The sequence below is a fragment of the Rana temporaria genome, chromosome 2 (genome assembly GCF_905171775.1).
Source record: "Rana temporaria chromosome 2, aRanTem1.1, whole genome shotgun sequence".
Classification (NCBI taxonomy): domain Eukaryota; kingdom Metazoa; phylum Chordata; class Amphibia; order Anura; family Ranidae; genus Rana; species Rana temporaria.
Window position 1 is genome coordinate 94,981,236 of NC_053490.1, and position 20,569 is coordinate 95,001,804.

The 20,569-nt window shown below is 44.6% G+C and overlaps 1 protein-coding gene across 3 annotated transcripts in view; it reads right to left on the reverse strand.

The window, feature by feature from the left end:
* Window positions 1–20,569, reverse strand: part of PARP4 (poly(ADP-ribose) polymerase family member 4) — a 381,003-nt gene that overhangs the window by 276,747 nt on the left and 83,687 nt on the right. For all 3 annotated transcript variants that reach the window (XM_040340552.1, XM_040340551.1, XM_040340554.1), the window contains 3 exons: window positions 11,630–11,767; window positions 6,601–6,699; window positions 596–779 (listed from right to left, as the gene is read on the reverse strand). In XM_040340552.1, coding sequence (XP_040196486.1) covers window positions 596–779; window positions 6,601–6,699; window positions 11,630–11,767 — 421 coding nt within the window. The remainder of the gene's footprint in view (window positions 1–595; window positions 780–6,600; window positions 6,700–11,629; window positions 11,768–20,569) is intronic.

Genomic DNA, 20,569 nt, shown 5'->3' on the forward strand with positions numbered 1-20,569 from the left:
CAGACATGGGTCCAGTGTTAAATCAAAGGTAAACTTACCTTTCCTTCAGCGGTCCTCATCCCTCACTGGCACCTTATGCTGAGCGCCAGTCTGTGGCTGCCTTCATCACTCCACACATGCTCAGTCATCCTGACACACAGGGACAGCAATATAAGCTAAGCAGCACATGCAGCTCATGTAACGGGCAAACATTCCACCTGCTAACGAGCAATCTTCCTTTCTCTGTACGCCAAATTAAGCTGGCTATAGATGGTTGGAACCATGTACGGGCAAGGCTGATTGTAAGTTTATCGATCAATCATCTTGGGTTCAAATAGCCTGCCGAATTTCACAAGTCATTATTGCTAGTGGCTGAATGAAGCGATTCTTTTTCCGGCAACCCATCGCTCGCTCTGTCTATGGCTGGCCTACCAGTTCATGTTTAATATCTCCAGTTTCCTTATCTAGGAGCTGGAGATGGGGGGGGGGGGCTAGCGAGTAAAGGTGAAGTTGTCTGTTTAGCATCTAATTGGAGACCACAGTCAGCTACAAGGTGCTTCTCTGTCAGCAAGCACAAACACAGGGATGATCAGCAATAAAAACATAAAAAACTTACAATAAACTGAGAATTCTTCAACAAATCGCTTCGGACCCCATGTAAACTGTGGAAGCCTTCAGGTGGTTCATTGATACTGTAATCTCTCTTACCGACATCTTTTGTTCTACCTAAAGCCACATCACAAACCAATAAGAGGCGCTCTCCACTGAATTTAGATGCCTCTGTATATTTTACACTTGTGCTGCATAGAAAAAAAATATATATATATTATACACACTAAAAGCAAAATTTCAGTTTAAATTGATTTGAAGAAATTGGGCTTTGGCGGCCCTCCAGCAATTTGACAAATTGGAAATTTTCATTTTTACTCCATGAGCTACTTTGAGGTGAACATTTTCTATTTTGGTTAGTTTAGCTTATTTCATTTGTTTCTTTTTTAAATATTTGTGTTTTAGATGGTTAGAATACTGACACTTAATTTTTTTTTAAATTAAATTTTCTTCTCATTAGTTTTTTATTTATTTTTCCTGCAGCAAACCTTAAATAAGGGGCAGATGATCAGGTCCAGAATAGTTGCAAGGAGCTTTTATAATTCTCAGGAGTCTTTTAAAACCTACTACACCCTTAAAAAAATGTACCTTCCCATTTGACTTCAATAGATTTCTAGGAGATTATATCATTTCTGGGAAATTAACTCAAATTTTCACTCAACCCTAGTGCCTGAGCATTCAACTCTCCAGATAGAGGTTAGAGAATTATACAGTGATAACAGTATACCCAGATTCTTACACTTACTCACACTTCCTGTAATTTCAACCCCAAATCATGGGCTCTGATATATGGATACCTGCTTTTCCAATATTTACCCCAAAAGGGACAGAGTGGTAGGCAAAATACTAATCTGTTAAGCCTAGGTTCACACCTATGCATTTTTTAGTGTAGTTTCAGTTTTGCATAAAGAGACTACAGTTCATTTAACATGGTTTCCTATGGGTCACATTTACATCTGTGTATATTACGAAAAGAGCCAGGGACTTTTTTCTGGTTTCTGGTTCCATAGACTTCAATGGATCAAAAATGTGTATTGAAAAATGCAAAATGCACCTGGAATATGTAAACTGTAACTTGTATAGGTGTGAACAAGGCCTAAAAGTGCAGTAGGACTTTATGGGGAATGACAGCATATACAGTGCTTTAGTTTACTTGAAAATAGTAAATCATCAAGAACTTGCAGTGGCAGAAAAAAATCAGAAAGTGAGCAAACACTTTTTTCATGCATTGCACACTCTAAGTTCTCACTCTGCCTAGCAGTATTAAAGAGACACTGTCATCTTGCCCATGCAAGGCAAAGTTAAGTTGTCTTCGCAAAAGCCCACCTTTGACTCTCTTTACCAGTGCTCCCCTACTGCTCCTTCCACCTCCATTGGGAGCGACAATACCCCACACTTCCAGGCCCTTTAAAGGGAGAGCTAGTAACGTGTCTATTGGGGTGTTGGAGGGTGCTCTCTGTAGACACCCTGTCACTTTGCTCTGCATTGGTAAGGTGTTGATATCTCTTTAAAGTGCTCCTATACCATATGACACTACTAAAGCTATGTTTACAGTCCTTCTGGGACACAAAGCATAATGGAAGGGTTAAAATACCTTGGACTGGAGAAAATGCTGATCTAGATTCCCGCCAAGTGTTACTCACATAACAAAAAGTGTAGTATTGTTCTGCAGTTTGCAAATGATCGAGTATTCGATAAAAAATACAACCACTAAATTCAAATGATCTATTTAAAAAACGATTGATGTGTGTTATGATAGGTTCCCTGAAACATGGAGATATTTTTTTCTTCAATCAAAAGCAACTGACAAATTTCTGACACAGTCGATCATCTTTTGCCATGTTGAAATTGATCAAGAGCTCATTAATCGATCCAATAAAGGAGCTCAGCTTTGCCATTTTTATTTAATTGAATCAGTTTAATCGCATTGAATGATTAACTGAAAATTCATATTAATATGTGTGTAAGCACTAGAATAATCCTTCATGAGGTTCTTCAGATAACATGAACACATAGGCTTTCAATTTTGTGAGTACCACTGGAGGAAGCCTAGCACATAATTTTCTTCAGGACAAGTTTAGCTCACTAGCAATAGGAGGAAGGAGATGGACAGCCGCACTCCGAAATAACTTTTCAAAAAAGTTGTCTTTTATTTTTCAAGCAGGAACATGCATAATCACCACAACCATAAACCAGGACAGCCGACTAGTTTCGCACTCTTGCTAGTGCTTAATCATGATTAAGCACTAGCAAGAGTGCGAAACTAGTCGGCTGTCCTGGTTTATGGTTGTGGTGATTATGCATGTTCCTGCTTGAAAAATAAAAGACAACTTTTTTGAAAAGTTATTTCGGAGTGCGGCTGTCCATCTCCTTCCTCCTATTGCTACTGCTACGTGCATTGCCAGCACCTTGGTAATCCGACCGTCCCTGATTGTCTATAGGGCTCACCTGGAGCGGTGAAAATCTTCTTCTGTCCATTTGGATTTTGCAAGTTTAGCTCACTATTACTCAATCTATTCCCAGCAATACACTTAAAAAATAAAATTAAGATAATAAGTTTATGTTCACTTTAACCACTTAAGGACCGCCTCCTGCACATATACGTCAGCAGAATGGCACGGCTGGGCACAGGCACATACCTGTATGTTGCCTTTAAGAGCCCAGCCATGGGGCGCACGCGCGACTTGGTCCGGAGCTCTGTGTCCGCGGGACCCACGGACCCCGATCGCCGCCGGTGTCCCGCAATCGGTCACAGGAGCTGTAGAATGGGGAGAGGTGTGTGTAAAACACACCTTCCCCATTCTTCTGTGTGGCAGTGACACTGATCGTCTGTTCCCTGATATAGGGAATGACGATCAGTGAAGTCACGCCTACAGCCACACCCCCCTAAAGTAAGAATCACTCCCTTAGGGCACACTTAACCCCTTAGCGCCACCTAGTGGTTAACCCCTTTACTGCCATTGTCATTTTCACAGTAATCAGTGCATTTGTATAGCACTTTTTGCTGTGTCAAAAGGGTCCGATGTGTCTGCCATAATGTCGCAGTCACAAAAAAAAACGCTGATCACCACCATTACTAGTAAAAAAAATAATATTAACAAAAATTCCATAAAACTATCCCCTATTTTGTAAACACTATAATTTTGCGCAAACAATCGATAAACGCTTAATGCGATTTTTTTTTACCAAAAATAGGTAGAAGAATACGTATCGGCCTAAACTGAGGAAAAAGTTTTTTATATCTTTTTTGGGGATGTTTATTATAGCAAAATTAAAAAATATTGCATTTTTTTCAAAATTATCACTCTATTTTTGTTTATAGCGCACGACCGCGCAATTGTCAGTTAAAGCGACGCAGTGCCGAATTGCAAAAAGGGGCAAGGTCCTTAACCTGCATAATAGTCTGGGTCTTAAGTGGTTTAAGTGTAACTGAAGACCATTTGTTTTTCATTTTGGATAGATTTCCCTATACTTCCTATCCCATAACCTACACAGGAACTGTGAAAAAATCCCTCCAAAGTGAGGGAATCTTGAGGTATCACCGGGGGCACCGCAACTAGTGTCCTCTTTGGAATATTTCCCCACCATTGGGGCTCCTTTACACTGGCTTCTAAATGTGGATTGGACACGATTTAACTACTTCCCATCCGTGCTATAGCAGAATGACAGCTACAGGGCGGACTTACTTTGCTGGGAGGTCATGTGGCATCCTCCTGCGATTCCACTGCCCGTGTATCATGGGCGGTGCATCTGTAATCGGTGAGTCCTTCTGACTTATCAACACTCCTTTCCTCATGCTATCAGCATGAGGAGAGCCGATAACCGGCTTCTGTTAAAGGGACATCTACACTGATAATCAGGGCACCGATTATCAGTGTCCTGATTATCAGTGCAGTCCCAACAGTTTTTTCTTTTTTAACTTTTTGCTATAATAAATAAGAAACAAGAAAAATGTAAAAAATAATAATTTCTTCATCAGTTTAGGCCAATATGTATTCTTCTACATATTTTTGGTAAAAAAAATAATAATTAAAAATTGCAATAAGCGTATATGGATTGGTTTGTGCAAAAGTTATAGGCCCAGGTTCACGTAGAGGGCACATCTTTTGGCCGGCGTAGCGCTTCTCATTTGCGCTACGCCAACGTAAAATAGAGAGGCAAGGCCAGTATTCACAAAGCACTTGCTCCGTAAGTTACGTCGGCGTAGCGTAAATGGGCTGGCGTAAGCCCGCCTAATTCAAATTAGGAAGGTAGTGGGCGTGTTGTATTAAAATTAGCAGTGACCCCATGTAAATTACTTTCCCGAATGAACGGCGCATGTGCGCGCATGCTCAGAATCACGTTGCATATACTCCCTAAGATATGACGGCTCAATGCGTTCAACGTGAACGTAACCTACGCCCAGCCCCATTCACGTACGACTTGCGTAAACAACGTAAAATTAGACCAGCTTTTTGGTGGTTTATCTTTACACCGGACGTACGCCTTACGTAAACGGCGTAGCTTACTGCGACGGGCGCAAGTACGTTCGTGAATCGGCGTATCTCGCTCATTTACATATTCAACGCGTAAATCAATGGAAGCGCCCCTCGCGGCCAGCGTAAATATGCACCCAAGATACAACGGCGTAGGAGACTTAAGTCAGTCGTAGGAAGCCAAAATTCAGGCGTATCTTGTACTGTGAATTAGGCGCATAGATAAGACGGCGCATCCGTGGACTTACGCGGCGTATCATTAGATACGTCGGCGTAAGTCTTTGTGAATCCGGGCCATAGTGTCTACAAAATTGGGGATAGATCTATGGCATTTTTATTGTTATTTTTTTTTACTAGTAATGGCGATGATTTTTAGTGGGACTGTGACATTGCCGCAGACATATCAGACACTTGACACTTTTTTGGGACCAGTGACATTGATACAGCGATCAGTGCCACTCGCTGACCTTTAAATCTTTCTCTCCTTCTCCTCTTCTTCTCTCTTCTTCTCCATCTCCTCCTGCTCTGCAGCAGTTGCGTTTATTTATGCTACCCTCGCCAGAACATCCAGGCAATCTGTCACAAAGCGCTTTGGCACCACCGACTGGTGGTATATGTGCGCTTCACAAACAAATAGTAATAAATAAATAAATTACTGTATAAATGACACTGACAAGGAAGGATCAAGGGGTTAAGTGTGTCCTAAGGAGGTGTTTCTAACTGTGGGGAAAGTGGACTAACTAAGAGATCACTGTTCCTAATCACTAGAAAACAGACGATCACACTGTACTCCCCTGACAGAAGGGGATCTGCTTTGATTACACTGGCAGATACCCGTTCTGCCTCTCTGTGGAGCGATTGCGGGTGGCCGCCAGCGCTGTGCACATGCTTGCTGTATCTATTACTTTGCATAAGATACGAAGAAAGAGGATGGATAGCCGCACTCCAATGACCAAACGGTTGTCTTTTATTCAAAAAAACACAGCAAGTACATCACTTCACAAGGTGCAACAAAGGAACAGGTAGATAGCCGACGCGTTTCGCACTGAGCTAGTGCTTAATCATGGCTTCACCTTGTGAAGTGATGTACTTGCTGTGTTTTTTTGAATAAAAGACAACCGTTTGGTCATTGGAGTGCGGCTATCCATCCTCTTTCTTCGTATCTTATGCATGGTCAGTGCATCGCCAGCACCCACGGTATCCTGAGTCAGTCCATCTCTACATAGTGACCCACCTGGAGCGGTGATCCCTTCTCCCCTGTATCTATTACTTGATGATAATGGCAAACAGGACAAATATAAAGGGTGTATTTCCCTCTCTATCCCTCCCAGACAGCAATAAAACTGACAAGTGCTATTTATAATCCCTCTCCACGCTATCCAAAACTAAAGAAAGAAAAAAGAAGTTTTGCTTTATAATTACATTTATAAGGAAAAATAATATCTAAGTCAATAAAATAAAAAAGAGAGAAAACTGTAAGGAAGATATTTATTAAGATTGAAAGATGCAATCTAATGAGTAAAATGGTTCTTCACACCTTATCGAGTCGCTGAAATAAATGCCACTGCCAAGGTTTCCAATGTCAGTCCTGTCCAAGCCAAATTCATCAACAATTATTTTGGGCAACAACAATCCACTGTAAAGAAATACAAGAGGATTAAAGATTAAAATTGAATACTCACAGTAATAATGTAGAAGAGAGTATTGAACTAACAGAAAAGGAACGGAAAGTACAGGAATGAAATTCATCTAGTAACAATTCTAGTGAAGTTTCATAATAAAAGCCTATGGATTCTTATGGCACATACTTGAAGTACATACATCTTTCAGAATTGAGTAAAGGATACTGTCAGGAAAGAACACATTTTATCATATCTGACTTCATGAAAATGTAAGTTGCCTGAATAAGCAAGCTCTAAGTGACGACAGATGTAATCCACTTTCTTGCTTAGTGCCAGTGACTCAGCATTTATTATAGCCAGGCCCAGCAAGGCACATACTATTTTTAGGACAGGAGCAATGGAAGCCTACATACTGTATTTCTTCAATTACAGTTATATTTCAATCGCTCCTATAACCAAAAAAGCCAAAGTAATGTAGCAGGGCTTTTCCATCTTTGAGGCTGGGTTCACACCTATGCGGATTGGATGAGATGAATCCACATCTGATTCGCAATAGCAGAAGATTTTGATCGGCTCTCTTTGGAGCCGTTTTACATACCTCCACTGCGTTTCCAATGCAAAATTTGCACAGGAGCCCTTTGCAACCTTTGGTTCATTTCAGGTCCGAATTCAACTAAAAATTCGGACTGAAATCGGACCTGAAACGATGAACCAGGATGCACCGGAACCCTGCTGTGAGCCGCATGCAGTAATAGTGTGAACCCAGCCTGAGAATGAAATATAATCCCTTTTCCTGTTATAAAGTACAGATGTACACTTAAAGTGTAAGGGAACTTTCAGTCAGGCTTTCTGATCAGGTCCGCCTGTCAGTATTTCAGGCAGGCCTGATCGGACCTTGCAGTATCCTCTAAGGAGCTGCAGATGTCAGGGGACACATGTCCCCTGACACCCGCCACTATCCGATCTGATCCTACCTGCGAAATCCAGACGGATGGTGGTCCTATTTTCCATCCGTCTGGTGGATCGGATGAAAAAGGACAGACGGTCTGTTTCCACCCGATTTCCCCATAGAGAAGAGATCGGGACTGTGTCCGCTCTGCATAAAGTGGACAGGACCTGTGATCCACCTGCTCAGCAAGGATCAGCAGAGCGATCCCCCGCTGAGCAAGCGTAATCCGCAAGACAGAGGCACCTGCGTGAAAAGGGCCAGAGTGTAGAATGCAAAAGAATTTCAACCATTTTGGTGTTTGCTGCTTATTGGGCTGTTAGGCTACACTCAGACATTCAGTCAGGCGGTTAGACTTACTCGTACTCTGTACCAATCAAAGGCAGACGCTGATACTGTTCACATATACAGTGCTCAGCATAACTGAGTACACCCACTTTTGAAAAATAAGATTTTAATCAATATCTCAGGTGAACACAGGAACAATTAATTTTTTTTGGAGAAAACTGAGTTTTATAGAACATTTATTTAGCTCCATTACATGAGAGTAAGGTTAATAATACGACTTAGATTACAAAATCTTCAGTTTTACTTAAATTAGTTGATGCAAAAATGAATACACCCCACAACAAAAACTACTACATCTAGTATTTTGTATGACCTCCATGATTTGTAAGGACAGCACCAAGTCTTCTAGGCATGGAATGAACAAGTTGGCAACATATTGCAATATCTATCTTTTTCCATTCTTCAAGGACCACCTCTTTTAGGGCCTGGTTGCTGGATGAAGAGTGATGCTCAACTTGTATCCTCAGAATTCCCCATAGGTGTTTGATTGGGTTTAGATCAGGAGACACACTTGGCCACTGAATCACTTTCACCCTGTTCTTCTTCAGAAATGCAACAGTGGCCTTAGATGTGTGTATTGTCCTGTTGGAAAAGTGCACAAAGACCAAGAGCATAGATTGATGGCAGCATTTTCTCTTTAAATATAGAGCAGTACATCTGTGAATTCATGATACCATTAATGAAATGCAGCTCCCTGACACCAGCAGCACAGAAGGACACTGCCAACACCATGTTTCACTGTAGGCACTGTGCATATTTCTTTGTACCCCACACCTTTGCGATGCCATACAGTTCTGAAGCCATCAGTCCCAAAAACATTTATCTTGGTCTCATCACTCCAGAATGCAGAGTTACAGTAGTCTTCTTTTTCAGAATGGGCTCTTGCAAATAATAGGCAGGCTTTTTTTGTGCATGGGCTTTAGGAGAGGCTTCCTTTGTTGACGACACCAATGCATGCCATTCCTTTGCAGTGAATGCTGTATTGTCACTGGAAACAATCACTCCAGTTTGGCTTTCTACTTTTTTAGCTAACTGCAGTGAACTTGCATGGTGACTTTCTTCAACCTTCTCATCAGAAGATGCTCCTGCTGAGGTGCTAACTTTCGTGGACAGCCTGGATGTCTCTGAGATATTTGCAGTTCCATCTTTGTTAAATTTTTGTATCACTTTTGCTACACTATTCTGACAGATAAGTAAAGCTTTGCTGATCTTCTTACAGCCTTCACCTTTCTTGTGTAAAGAAATTACATTTCTCTTCCATGTGGTGCCATTGCTTACAGCATGAAATGGGAAGGGGTTTTCTTTGTTAAGTATCGCCCCTTTATACCGATTCACACTTTTTAGTGCTTTTTGCATTTAACATGGTTTCCTATAGAACACATTCTGTAGTGCGAATCTGCAAAATGCAAAACTTTCATTGGGGTGTATTCATTTTTGTAACATGGTCTTGGATGAATTTGTTAGGAAAATACTTTTTTTGTGTGTGCACATTTACCACAATTGGTTGCAATCAATGGCCCGCATTTGTGGGAGTATTTTGTAGTATAGTGCCCCACAGAAAATGTTGATTCTGAAAGTAAAGTAAAGGTTTTCTGACAATTCTGTTGGGGCGTACTTTAACTGCTTATCTGAGCAGCTACAAGAGAATACAGACTCTGGATGGAGTCTGTGTTTATGCAGAATTATGGCCACACACCAACTGGTGACAGGTAATCATCCAGTTTGTATGCAGCCATAGCCTTGAGTTTTATTGCTTTCAGAGTCGGTGTTTAGCTGCCTCTGAATGCAGAAATGTAATCGCAAGCTACTAGCCAGAACATTTGTCGCTGGAGTATAGCCTTAGAGGGATGTCACTTCACTTCCTGTCTTGCTGACAATGGTTTCACCAGACAGGAATATAGAGGAAAATATGCAACTTTGACAAAAAATCTGACAGGGATTTTAGCCTTCCTCTACTAAACAAACCATTTTTATTGTTTTCTGTGTTTATGTCTGCTGAAACCACTGCCAGTGTGTCAGCAAGTGAGGGGAGACCCAAAAAGCAATTAAAGTGGTACTAAATCCATAAAAATGTATTGTAATGTAATGTATGGTGGTTGCATTTGTTTTCTATTTTAGACTTTCTTTTCTTAATTTTAATGTGATGATCCAGCCAGTAAGTCTGTTAATGTTTCAGCTTTCTTTAACAGACCAATCATTCCAGCAATGATGGCAGTTGGAGGGTTGAGACAAACCATTTAACACTGACAGGGGTACTTACAATTGTCAGTTTTTATTAATTTATCTAAAGCCATTATTCCAAAAGGAAAAACAGTTGCTGTAACTGCCTAAAAATGAGTTCAGCTTTAATCTGTAAGGCTCCATGCACACTGGGAAAAAAAACGTTGCTTCTACAGGAGTTTTGTGTTCTGCCTGTAGAAGCAACTCAATGTTACCCTTTGTGTCCATACACATTAGGACGTTTGCAGGCATATTTTTGAGAACAACGTTTAGAGGCAGGAAAAAAAAAACCTTCTCATTCGCGTTTCTGATTGGAGCTCACCGGCAGAAAAAACGTAAAACTCATCTAAACTTTGTACAAAAAATGCTCTATATGGACAGTTTTTACTCCAAAAAGAACAGACGTTTTGGTAAGCCCAGTGTGCATTGAGCCTTAGGCCTCATGCACACTGGACGTTTTTGGACGTTTTTACAGCAGCTGTTTTTGGCAGTAGACTTTTTTTCTATAGTCAATAAACCCCCCATCATGTTATCCTATGTGTCCATGCACACATAGGCTGTTATCAGCAGTTTTGTCTAGTGGTGTTTATGAGCAGTAAAAAAAAAAAACCAAACTAGTGGGTTCTAAGAGACATTTTTCAGCTGTAAAAATGCTCTAAAGCTGATAAACGTCAATAAACGCTGACAAACGCTCAAAAACGTCACTCACCAGCGTTATTTAACATTTTTGATCCATTGAAAAAAAAAAAATTCAATAGCACTAAAAACGCTGTTGAAAAAAGCAGAAAAAATTGAAAAACTCACTGCAAAGCTACTGACGTTTTTATAACGTAATTTTAACGTCCAGTGTGCATGAGTCCATCTAATCTGTTAGTACATCTAACACAATGCTCTCTCCAGACTGACAATTATTTAATCCAAAGGAGTATCCATTGCTTCTCCATCCAGAGTGGAGATACTCTATGGCAGGAAGTGTGTTACTGGCTGCCTCACCAGGAGAAAATAAAGGAATAAGCCTAAAAAAGGAAAATGAATGCTAACCCAACCCTTTAACTAAACTGCCCTAATTCCTTCCGCTATTTTCTCCTATTGTCTACTTACCTCCTTTGCAGAGTCACAACCTCTTCCAGCATTAACAGCCTGTGCCACAAAAATCTTTTTAGCTATGACAGTGTTCAAAGTCCCTGGTGATTTGAATGGGGCCATACACCAAGAGATTTTCTTGGGACAAACTGTAAACAAAGGAGGAAGTCCACTCTGAAACTACAATAAGTAAGCAGCTTGGGAAGGGAATGTTAGAACAGTTTAGCATAGAGAGGTTGGACTGGCCAAAGTTTTGGTAAAAATACAACTGTCTTTTAAATATTTAACTTCCTTTCAGCTTGCCAGTAACTGTTACATCACCTCACCAAACTTAAATACTGTCTTACCGGGACAGAATCCCAACAATGTTGCGTAGTGATGAGGCGTGGAGCAAAGACTTGACATTGCCCAGATCACTCCTAAAATTACTGGCTTCTGTTAATCTTCCAACACGGAAAACACGCAAAATCTGAAACTCTTCATTGCTGTAAACAGAAAAGAAGGACCTTTAATTTCAATTATTATCATCTTATGCCACCAACTTATGATAAATTATCTTTATTACCAACAATAATACAGTAGGCCAATGTTATTCCAGCTTGTCAAATTTTAGATTGGACTTGTCATTTTTTTCTTTAAGGAAAAAGCTATTGCTCCAACCAACAAACATTTTTATTGATCTAGATTCTGAAGGACAACAACTAGCTTAGTGTACTAATTTTCTGTCAAGCTTGTAAGTAGGTGCAACTTGGCCTCCATACAGTAGGTGGTGCTGTGCCACTATACTTATGAAATGGGATCTTTAGAGGGAAATTGTTCCTTGAAGGATCTCATACATGTCACAAAGGCTGCAGTTGTCTGATGGGACGCTGCAACTTTTGATGACTTCTAGCAGCCAATTTGGTGTCAGACTTTATAAATTAGGGTACCTACACCATTTGGGTGTGCCTGGAGCTTTGGATAGGTGAGGGACAGAAACACCATTTGTCAGATAGGGTTGTCAGCTTAGGGAAAAGTTCCTGAGCAAGTAAGGTCAGTGTAGGGATACCTCTTATTCTCCACAGACATTCCGATACCCAGATCAGCAATTAGAGACTAAGTAATGTGCTGCTGTAAAACTGTGCCTGACTAACTGTATTATCGCGGCAATGCTGTGCCATTACCACTTGCTGACTACACTATATCCTTTTGACGGCAACAGCGTGGCCACCTAGTTCTGTCGTGATCACAGCCCCTGTGTGCCTGCTGCAGGGCATTGGCAGCACACTCTGATCGCAGTGTCCAGAGGACACTGCTGATTACAGATTGAGGTAAAAAGTCAATCAGCTGATCACGGATGTAAACAGAAGCCGGTTATTGTCACGCCTTTCCTCATGCTGATAGAATGAGGAGATGAGAAGAGAGCCGATAACCAACTTCTCCAAAAGGTACATGTACACTGATGATCAGGGCATGCATTGTCAGTGTCTTCATTATCAATGCAGTCCAAGCAGTGTCCACCAGTGCTGCAAATCTGTGCCTACCAGTACTGTCAATCAGTGCCTCATCAGTGCAGCCTATCAGTACCCATCAGTGAAGGAGAAAAATTACCTATTTGCAAAATTTTATAACAAACATTTTTGAAAAAAAAAACGGTCTTTATTCGTTATCCAGTGGTGATTAAATACCACCAAAATAAAGCTCTATTTGTGTGAAAAAAAATATACAAATTTTGTTTGGTTACAGTGTTACCAGATCGCGCATTTGTCATTCAAAGTGTGACAGCACTGAAAGCTGAAAATTGGCTGGGCCCAATGAGCAAGTGGTTAAAGGATATGTAAACCCAATATTTCAAATTTCAAATATAGCAAATTCCTAATATATGACTGCTGTACCATGAAAAGTATCCTGTTCTCTTTGTATTGTTTCCTTTGTGTGAAATACCTTGTATCCCTGTCAGTACCTCTGCTTTCCTATTAGAAAACTGACCACACTAGGCAGGAGAGCACAGTGAGGTCAGTTCTCTAGCCGTGCTGAGAACTGCTCTCCTCCAATGATCACACTGACGGTTCAATGGGAAGATGTGTGCTGCTGTTTCTCCTCTCCTAGCTCCTATGCAGCTGTAAACACAGGGTATTTGATCACTTATAAAATAGGGGAAAAAATGAATTTATATTGTTTTTATATGTATACTGTACATAAATGTTTTGCCTCTCATTTCTATTTTAAAATTAATGGGTTGTTATACGAGGTGAGGGTTTACATATAACGACTATTCTACTGCATCTGTATGAACACCCACTGTTTGTTATTGGAATATTAGTGCCTGAAACAACTGATTTTAAAGAAACTATACAACCTCCTTGACTGTGCGTGTGACCTTTCCCAGTTGGTGAGGCGCTCAGCCCCAAGCTCTGCTTACAAGCTTTTAACCTCTTGGCACTGGCAATATGCATCTATCATCTATGTATGCATATCGGCAGGTTGGGCCTTAACGCAGAGCGTTCACATATGTGTCGCTGTTAAAACAACGGTCTGTGCTGAGAGCGCGCTCCCTGCACACTCCCAGCATGGTAGCTTGGCGGGTGTTGATAAGTACTCGATGCAAACTTGCGCTGCCACCTCCCAGCTTTTAGAGCTCTAAGGCCCTTTTCACATGGACGGCTGTTCTGCCGCAGTTAAAAGCATGTTTATTTTCTGCTGGAATTCAAGACTCCAGGCACAGCGATCAGCTGCATTTGTAAAGTGCTTTTGCCTGCTGTTGTGTTTCGCCGCGGCACAATATTGAACGGGGATCCGACTTGGATCCCTGCCAATACCAAGTACTGCGTATGGTATGAATCTTGAGGGGGAACTCCACGCCAAATTTCAAATAAAAAAACGGCATGAGTTCCCCCTCCAAGAGCATACCAGGCCCTTGGGTCTGCTATGGATTTTAAGGTGAACCCCGTACGCCGAAAAAACGGCGTGGGGTCCCCCCAAAATCCATATCAGATCCTTATCCGAGTACGCAGCCCGGCCGGTCAGGAAAGGGGGTGGGGACCAGCCCTGCGTCCCCCCCACCCCAAATCACCCTGTCCCCATGTTGATGAGGACATGGCCTCTTCCCGACAACCCTGGCCGTTGGTTGTCAGGGGCTGTGGGCGTGGAGCTTATCAGAATCCGGGAGCCTCCTTTAATAAGGGGGCCCCCAGATCCCAGCCCCCCATGCTCCGGGTGGTGATGACATTAGGGGGCGGATATCACCTAGTGCCCCCGCCCCCTTATGTCGTCACCACCTGGAGCATGCTGGGACTGCGACATCATAAGAGGCCTATATAAATCGGTGCGAGCCGAAACGATGTGTCAACATCGAAGACCCAGCCCCCACTGGTAAAAGAGCTGCAAGAAGACAGCGGAGAAGCCCGGCAGAAGGAAAAAGGAGAAGAGGGGAGAAGACGGCAGAAGACCGCCCCCCCTGGCAGAAGAGAACAGAGAAGACGGCGAAGAAGTCTGGGGCCCCCGCTTGCAAAAGAGCTTAAAAGAAGAACGCGGGGGCCCCAGCCATGGGCGTCCGCTCCATAGGGCAGGGGGGGTCGCTTGACCCCCCGTGGGATTGTGTAAGAGTGTCACTGCAATGATTATTTTAGTCTGCAGTCTGTCAGTGTATTTACTCCGCTCCCGCGGCCCGCCCCTGTTTGCCGACACCAGGCTCCAGCCTGGCCAATATGATCATCGTGTGATCATGCTGCCGAGCTGCTAACCTTAGGTTACACCCCCGCCCGGCGCCCGTCCTGGCGGCGTGACGTCACTCACGGCGGGCGGGGATTATCATTCAAAGCTGACTGGGACGCCACTGATGAGAGGAGTGTAAAGAGGAGGAGCCAGCGCCGCCGACGAGGAACAAACCAGGCAAGCACCAACAACATCTATTTTCATCACAAAATGTCCTAAATGTCCTGCACAGTTGCACTGGTCATAGTAATAACACATGTATTAATGTCATGCACTGTGCAGGACATTAATACATGAGTTACCATGACCAGTGCAGGACATTTACCCCCCCCCACCCCCCACCATGCTGCATATAAAATAAAAAAAAATCACATTCACAGTTCATAATCTTCAGACTGCATTCCGTATGGCATTATTAACTGTGATGACTTTCTGTGATTTTTTTGTTTTACTATGCAGCATGGGGGGGGGGGGGTAAATGTCCTGCACTGGTCATGGAAACTCATGTATTAATGCCCTGCACAGTGCATGGTGCTGTGTAATGTAAAGGGGTCCAGTAATGCAGGGTGCTGTGTAATGTAAAGGGTTCCATGTAATGTAAAGGGTTCCAGAGGTGGAGGGTGCTGTGTAATGTAAAGGGTTTTAGTGATGCAGGGTGCTGTGTAATGTAAAGGGGTCCAGTGATGCAGGGTGCTGTGTAATGTAAAGGGGTCCAGTGATGCAGGGTGCTGTGTAATGTAAAGGGGTCCAGAGCTGTGGGGTGCTGTGTAATGTAAAGGGGTCCAGAGGTGCAGGGTGCTGTGTAATGTAAAGGGGTCCAGAGGTGCAGGGTGCTGTGTAATGTAAAGGGGTCCAGTGATGCAGTGTGCTGTGTAATGTAAAGGGGTCCAGTGATGCAGGGTGCCGTGTAATGTAAAGGGTTCTGTGTAATGTAAAGGGTTCCAGTGATGCAGGGTGCTGTGTAATGTAAAGGGGTCCAGTGTGCTGTGTAATGTAAAGGGGTCCAGAGGTGCAGGGTGCTGTGTAATGTAAATGGGTCAAGTGGTGCAGGGTGCTGTGTAATGTAAAGGGTTCCAGTGATGTAGGGTGCTGTGTAATGTAAAGGGGTCCAGTGATGCAGTGTGCTGTGTAATGTAAAGGGGTCCAGTGATGCAGTGTGCTGTGTAATGTAAAGGGGTCCAGTGATGCAGGGTGCCGTGTAATGTAAAGGGTTCCAGTGATGCAGGGTGCTGTGTAATGTAAAGGGGCCCCGAGCTGTGGGGTGCTGTGTAATGTAAAGGGGTCTAGTGATGCAGGGTGCTGTGTAATGTAAAGGGTTCCAGAGGTGCAGGGTAATGTAAAGGGTCCAGTGATGCAGGGTGCTGTGTAATGTAAAGGGGTCCAGAGATGTGGGGTGCTGTGTAATGTAAAGGGGTCCAGTGATGCAGGGTGCTGTGTAATGTAAAGGTGTCCAGTGATGCAGGGTGCTGTGTAATGTAAAGGGGTCCAGAGCTGTGGGGTGCTGTGTAATGTAAAGGGGTCCAGAGGTGCAGGGTGCTGTGTAATGTAAAGGGGTCCAGAGGTGCAGGGTGCTGTGTAATGTAAAGGGTTCTGTGTAATGTAAAGGGTTCCAGTGATGCAGGGTGCTGTGTAATGTAAAGGGGTCCAGTGTGCTGTGTAATGTAAAGGGGTCCAGAGGTGCAGGGTGCTGTGTAATGTAAAGGGGTCAAGTGGTGCAGGGTGCTGTGTAATGTAAAGGGTTCCAGTGATGTAGGGTGCTGTGTAATGTAAAGGGGTCCAGTGATGCAGTGTGCTGTGTAATGTAAAGGGGTCCAGTGATGCAGTGTGCTGTGTAATGTAAAGGGGTCCAGTGATGCAGGGTGCTGTGTAATGTATAGGGTTCCGTGTAATGTAAAGGGTTCCAGTGATGCAGGGTGCTGTGTAATGTAAAGGGGCCCCGGGCTGTGGGGTGCTGTGTAATGTAAAGGGGTCTAGTGATGCAGGGTGCTGTGTAATGTAAAGGGTTCCAGAGGTGCAGGGTAATGTAAAGGGTCCAGTGATGCAGGGTGCTGTGTAATGTAAAGGGGTCCAGAGATGTGGGGTGCTGTGTAATGTAAAGGGGTCCAGTGATGCAGGGTGCTGTAAAGGGATCCAGAGGTGCAGTGCTATGTAATGTAAAGGGGCCCAGAGGTGCAGGGTGCTGTGTAATGTGAAGGGGTCCAGAGGTGCAGGGTGCTGTGTAATGTAAAGGGATCCAGTGATGCAGTGTGCTGTGTAATGTAAAGGGTTCCAGTGATGCAGGGTGCTGTGTAATGTAAAGGGGTCCAGTGATGCAGCGTGCTGTGTAATGTAAAGGGTTCCAGTGATGCAGGGTGCTGTGTAATGTAAAGGGGCCCCGAGCTGTGGGGTGCTGTGTAATGTAAAGGGGTCTAGTGATGCAGGGTGCTGTGTAATGTAAAGGGTTCCAGAGGTGCAGGGTAATGTAAAGGGTCCAGTGATGCAGGGTGCTGTGTAATGTAAAGGGGTCCAGAGATGTGGGGTGCTGTGTAATGTAAAGGGGTCCAGTGATGCAGGGTGCTGTGTAATGTAAAGGGGTCCAGTGATGCAGGGTGCTGTGTAATGTAAAGGGGTCCAGAGCTGTGGGGTGCTGTGTAATGTAAAGGGGTCCAGAGGTGTAGGGTGCTGTGTAATGTAAAGGGGTCCAGTGATGCAGTGTGCTGTGTAATGTAAAGGGGTCCAGTGATGCAGTGTGCTGTGTAATGTAAAGGGGTCCAGTGATGCAGGGTGCTGTGTAATGTATAGGGTTCCGTGTAATGTAAAGGGTTCCAGTGATGCAGGGTGCTGTGTAATGTAAAGGGGCCCCGGGCTGTGGGGTGCTGTGTAATGTAAAGGGGTCTAGTGATGCAGGGTGCTGTGTAATGTAAAGGGTTCCAGAGGTGCAGGGTAATGTAAAGGGTCCAGTGATGCAGGGTGCTGTGTAATGTAAAGGGGTCCAGAGATGTGGGGTGCTGTGTAATGTAAAGGGGTCCAGTGATGCAGGGTGCTGTAAAGGGATCCAGAGGTGCAGTGCTATGTAATGTAAAGGGGCCCAGAGGTGCAGGGTGCTGTGTAATGTGAAGGGGTCCAGAGGTGCAGGGTGCTGTGTAATGTAAAGGGATCCAGTGATGCAGTGTGCTGTGTAATGTAAAGGGTTCCAGTGATGCAGGGTGCTGTGTAATGTAAAGGGGTCCAGTGATGCAGCGTGCTGTGTAATGTAAAGGGTTCCAGTGATGCAGGGTGCTGTGTAATGTAAAGGGGCCCCGAGCTGTGGGGTGCTGTGTAATGAAAAGGGGTCTAGTGATGCAGGGTGCTGTGTAATGTAAAGGGTTCCAGAGGTGCAGGGTAATGTAAAGGGTCCAGTGATGCAGGGTGCTGTGTAATGTAAAGGGGTCCAGAGATGTGGGGTGCTGTGTAATGTAAAGGGGTCCAGTGATGCAGGGTGCTGTGTAATGTAAAGGGGTCCAGTGATGCAGGGTGCTGTGTAATGTAAAGGGGTCCAGAGCTGTGGGGTGCTGTGTAATGTAAAGGGGTCCAGAGGTGCAGGGTGCTGTGTAATGTAAAGGGGTCCAGAGGTGCAGGGTGCTGTGTAATGTAAAGGGGTCCAGTGATGCAGTGTGCTGTGTAATGTAAAGGGGTCCAGTGATGCAGGGTGCCGTGTAATGTAAAGGGTTCTGTGTAATGTAAAGGGTTCCAGTGATGCAGGGTGCTGTGTAATGTAAAGGGGTCCAGTGTGCTGTGTAATGTAAAGGGGTCAAGTGGTGCAGGGTGCTGTGTAATGTAAAGGGTTCCAGTGATGTAGGGTGCTGTGTAATGTAAAGGGGTCCAGTGATGCAGTGTGCTGTGTAATGTAAAGGGGTCCAGTGATGCAGTGTGCTGTGTAATGTAAAGGGGTCCAGTGATGCAGGGTGCTGTGTAATGTATAGGGTTCCGTGTAATGTAAAGGGTTCCAGTGATGCAGGGTGCTGTGTAATGTAAAGGGGCCCCGGGCTGTGGGGTGCTGTGTAATGTAAAGGGGTCTAGTGATGCAGGGTGCTGTGTAATGTAAAGGGTTCCAGAGGTGCAGGGTAATGTAAAGGGTCCAGTGATGCAGGGTGCTGTGTAATGTAAAGGGGTCCAGAGATGTGGGGTGCTGTGTAATGTAAAGGGGTCCAGTGATGCAGGGTGCTGTAAAGGGATCCAGAGGTGCAGTGCTATGTAATGTAAAGGGGCCCAGAGGTGCAGGGTGCTGTGTAATGTGAAGGGGTCCAGAGGTGCAGGGTGCTGTGTAATGTAAAGGGATCCAGTGATGCAGTGTGCTGTGTAATGTAAAGGGTTCCAGTGATGCAGGGTGCTGTGTAATGTAAAGGGGTCCCGAGCTGTGGGGTGCTGTGTAATGTAAAGGGGGTCCAGAGGTGCAGGGTGCTATGTAATGTAAAGGGGTCCAGTGATGCAGGGTGCTGTGTAATGTAAAGGGGTCCAGAGCTGTGGGGTGCTGTGTAATGTAAAGGGGTCTAGTGATGCAGGGTGCTGTGTAATGTAAAGGGGTCCAGAGGTGCAGGGTGCAGTGTAATGTAAAGGGGTCCAGTGATGCAGGGTGCTGTGTAATGTAAAGGGGTCCAGAGCTGTGGGGTGCTGTGTAATGTAAAGGGGTCCAGTGATGCAGGGTGCTGTGTAATGTAAAGGGGTCCAGTGATGCAGGGTGCTGTGTAATGTAAAGGGATCCAGAGGTGCAGTGCTATGTAATGTAAAGGGGCCCAGAGGTGCAGGGTGCTGTGTAATGTGAAGGGGTCCAGAGGTGCTGCGTAATGTAAAGGGATCCAGTGGTGCAGTTGTGGAGAGGGGGTACACAGTAGTGACAAAGAGAAATTGAAAGATGCAGGGGGCACAGTGGGGCGTTTTTACATTTTAACGTGGGGGGGCACTTTTAACCTCCGCTAGCGTTCGAAGAAAGGGTTAAATGTGACTGTGTGTCACCGCTGCCGAAGCGCCCCCCCCCCCCTGAAAAAATTTCAGCGGACGCCCATGGCCCCAGCAGAACGCCCCCCGAAAGAGCGGAGAAGTCGGAGGATGACCCCCGGAGCCGACTAATAAATTACTTTAAAAACCTGCGTAGTGTTTTTTTTTACATTTTTTTCCTCCAGGCGAATGGGTAGGGGTACAATGTACCCCAAACTCATTCACCTATAGGGTGGGGGGCCGGGATCTGGGGACCCCCTTATTAAAGGGGGCTCCCGGATTCCGATAAGCTCCCCGCCCGCAGACCCCGACAACCAACGGCCAGGGATGTCGGGAAGAGGCCCTGTCCTCATCAACATGGGGACAGGGTGCTTTGGTGTGGGGGGGGCCGCAGGGTGCCCCCCTGCCACAAAGCACCTACCCCCCCATGTTGAGGGCATGCGGCCTGGTACGGTTAAGGAGGGGGGGGGCGCTCGCTCATCCCCACCCCCTTTCCTGAACGGCCTGCATGCTCAGATAAGGGTCTGGTATGGATTTTGGGGGGGGACCCCACACCGTTTTTTCGGCGTACGGGGGTTACCCTTAAAATCCATAGTAGACCCAAGGGCCTGGTATGCCGTGGAGTGGCGTGGAGTTCCTCA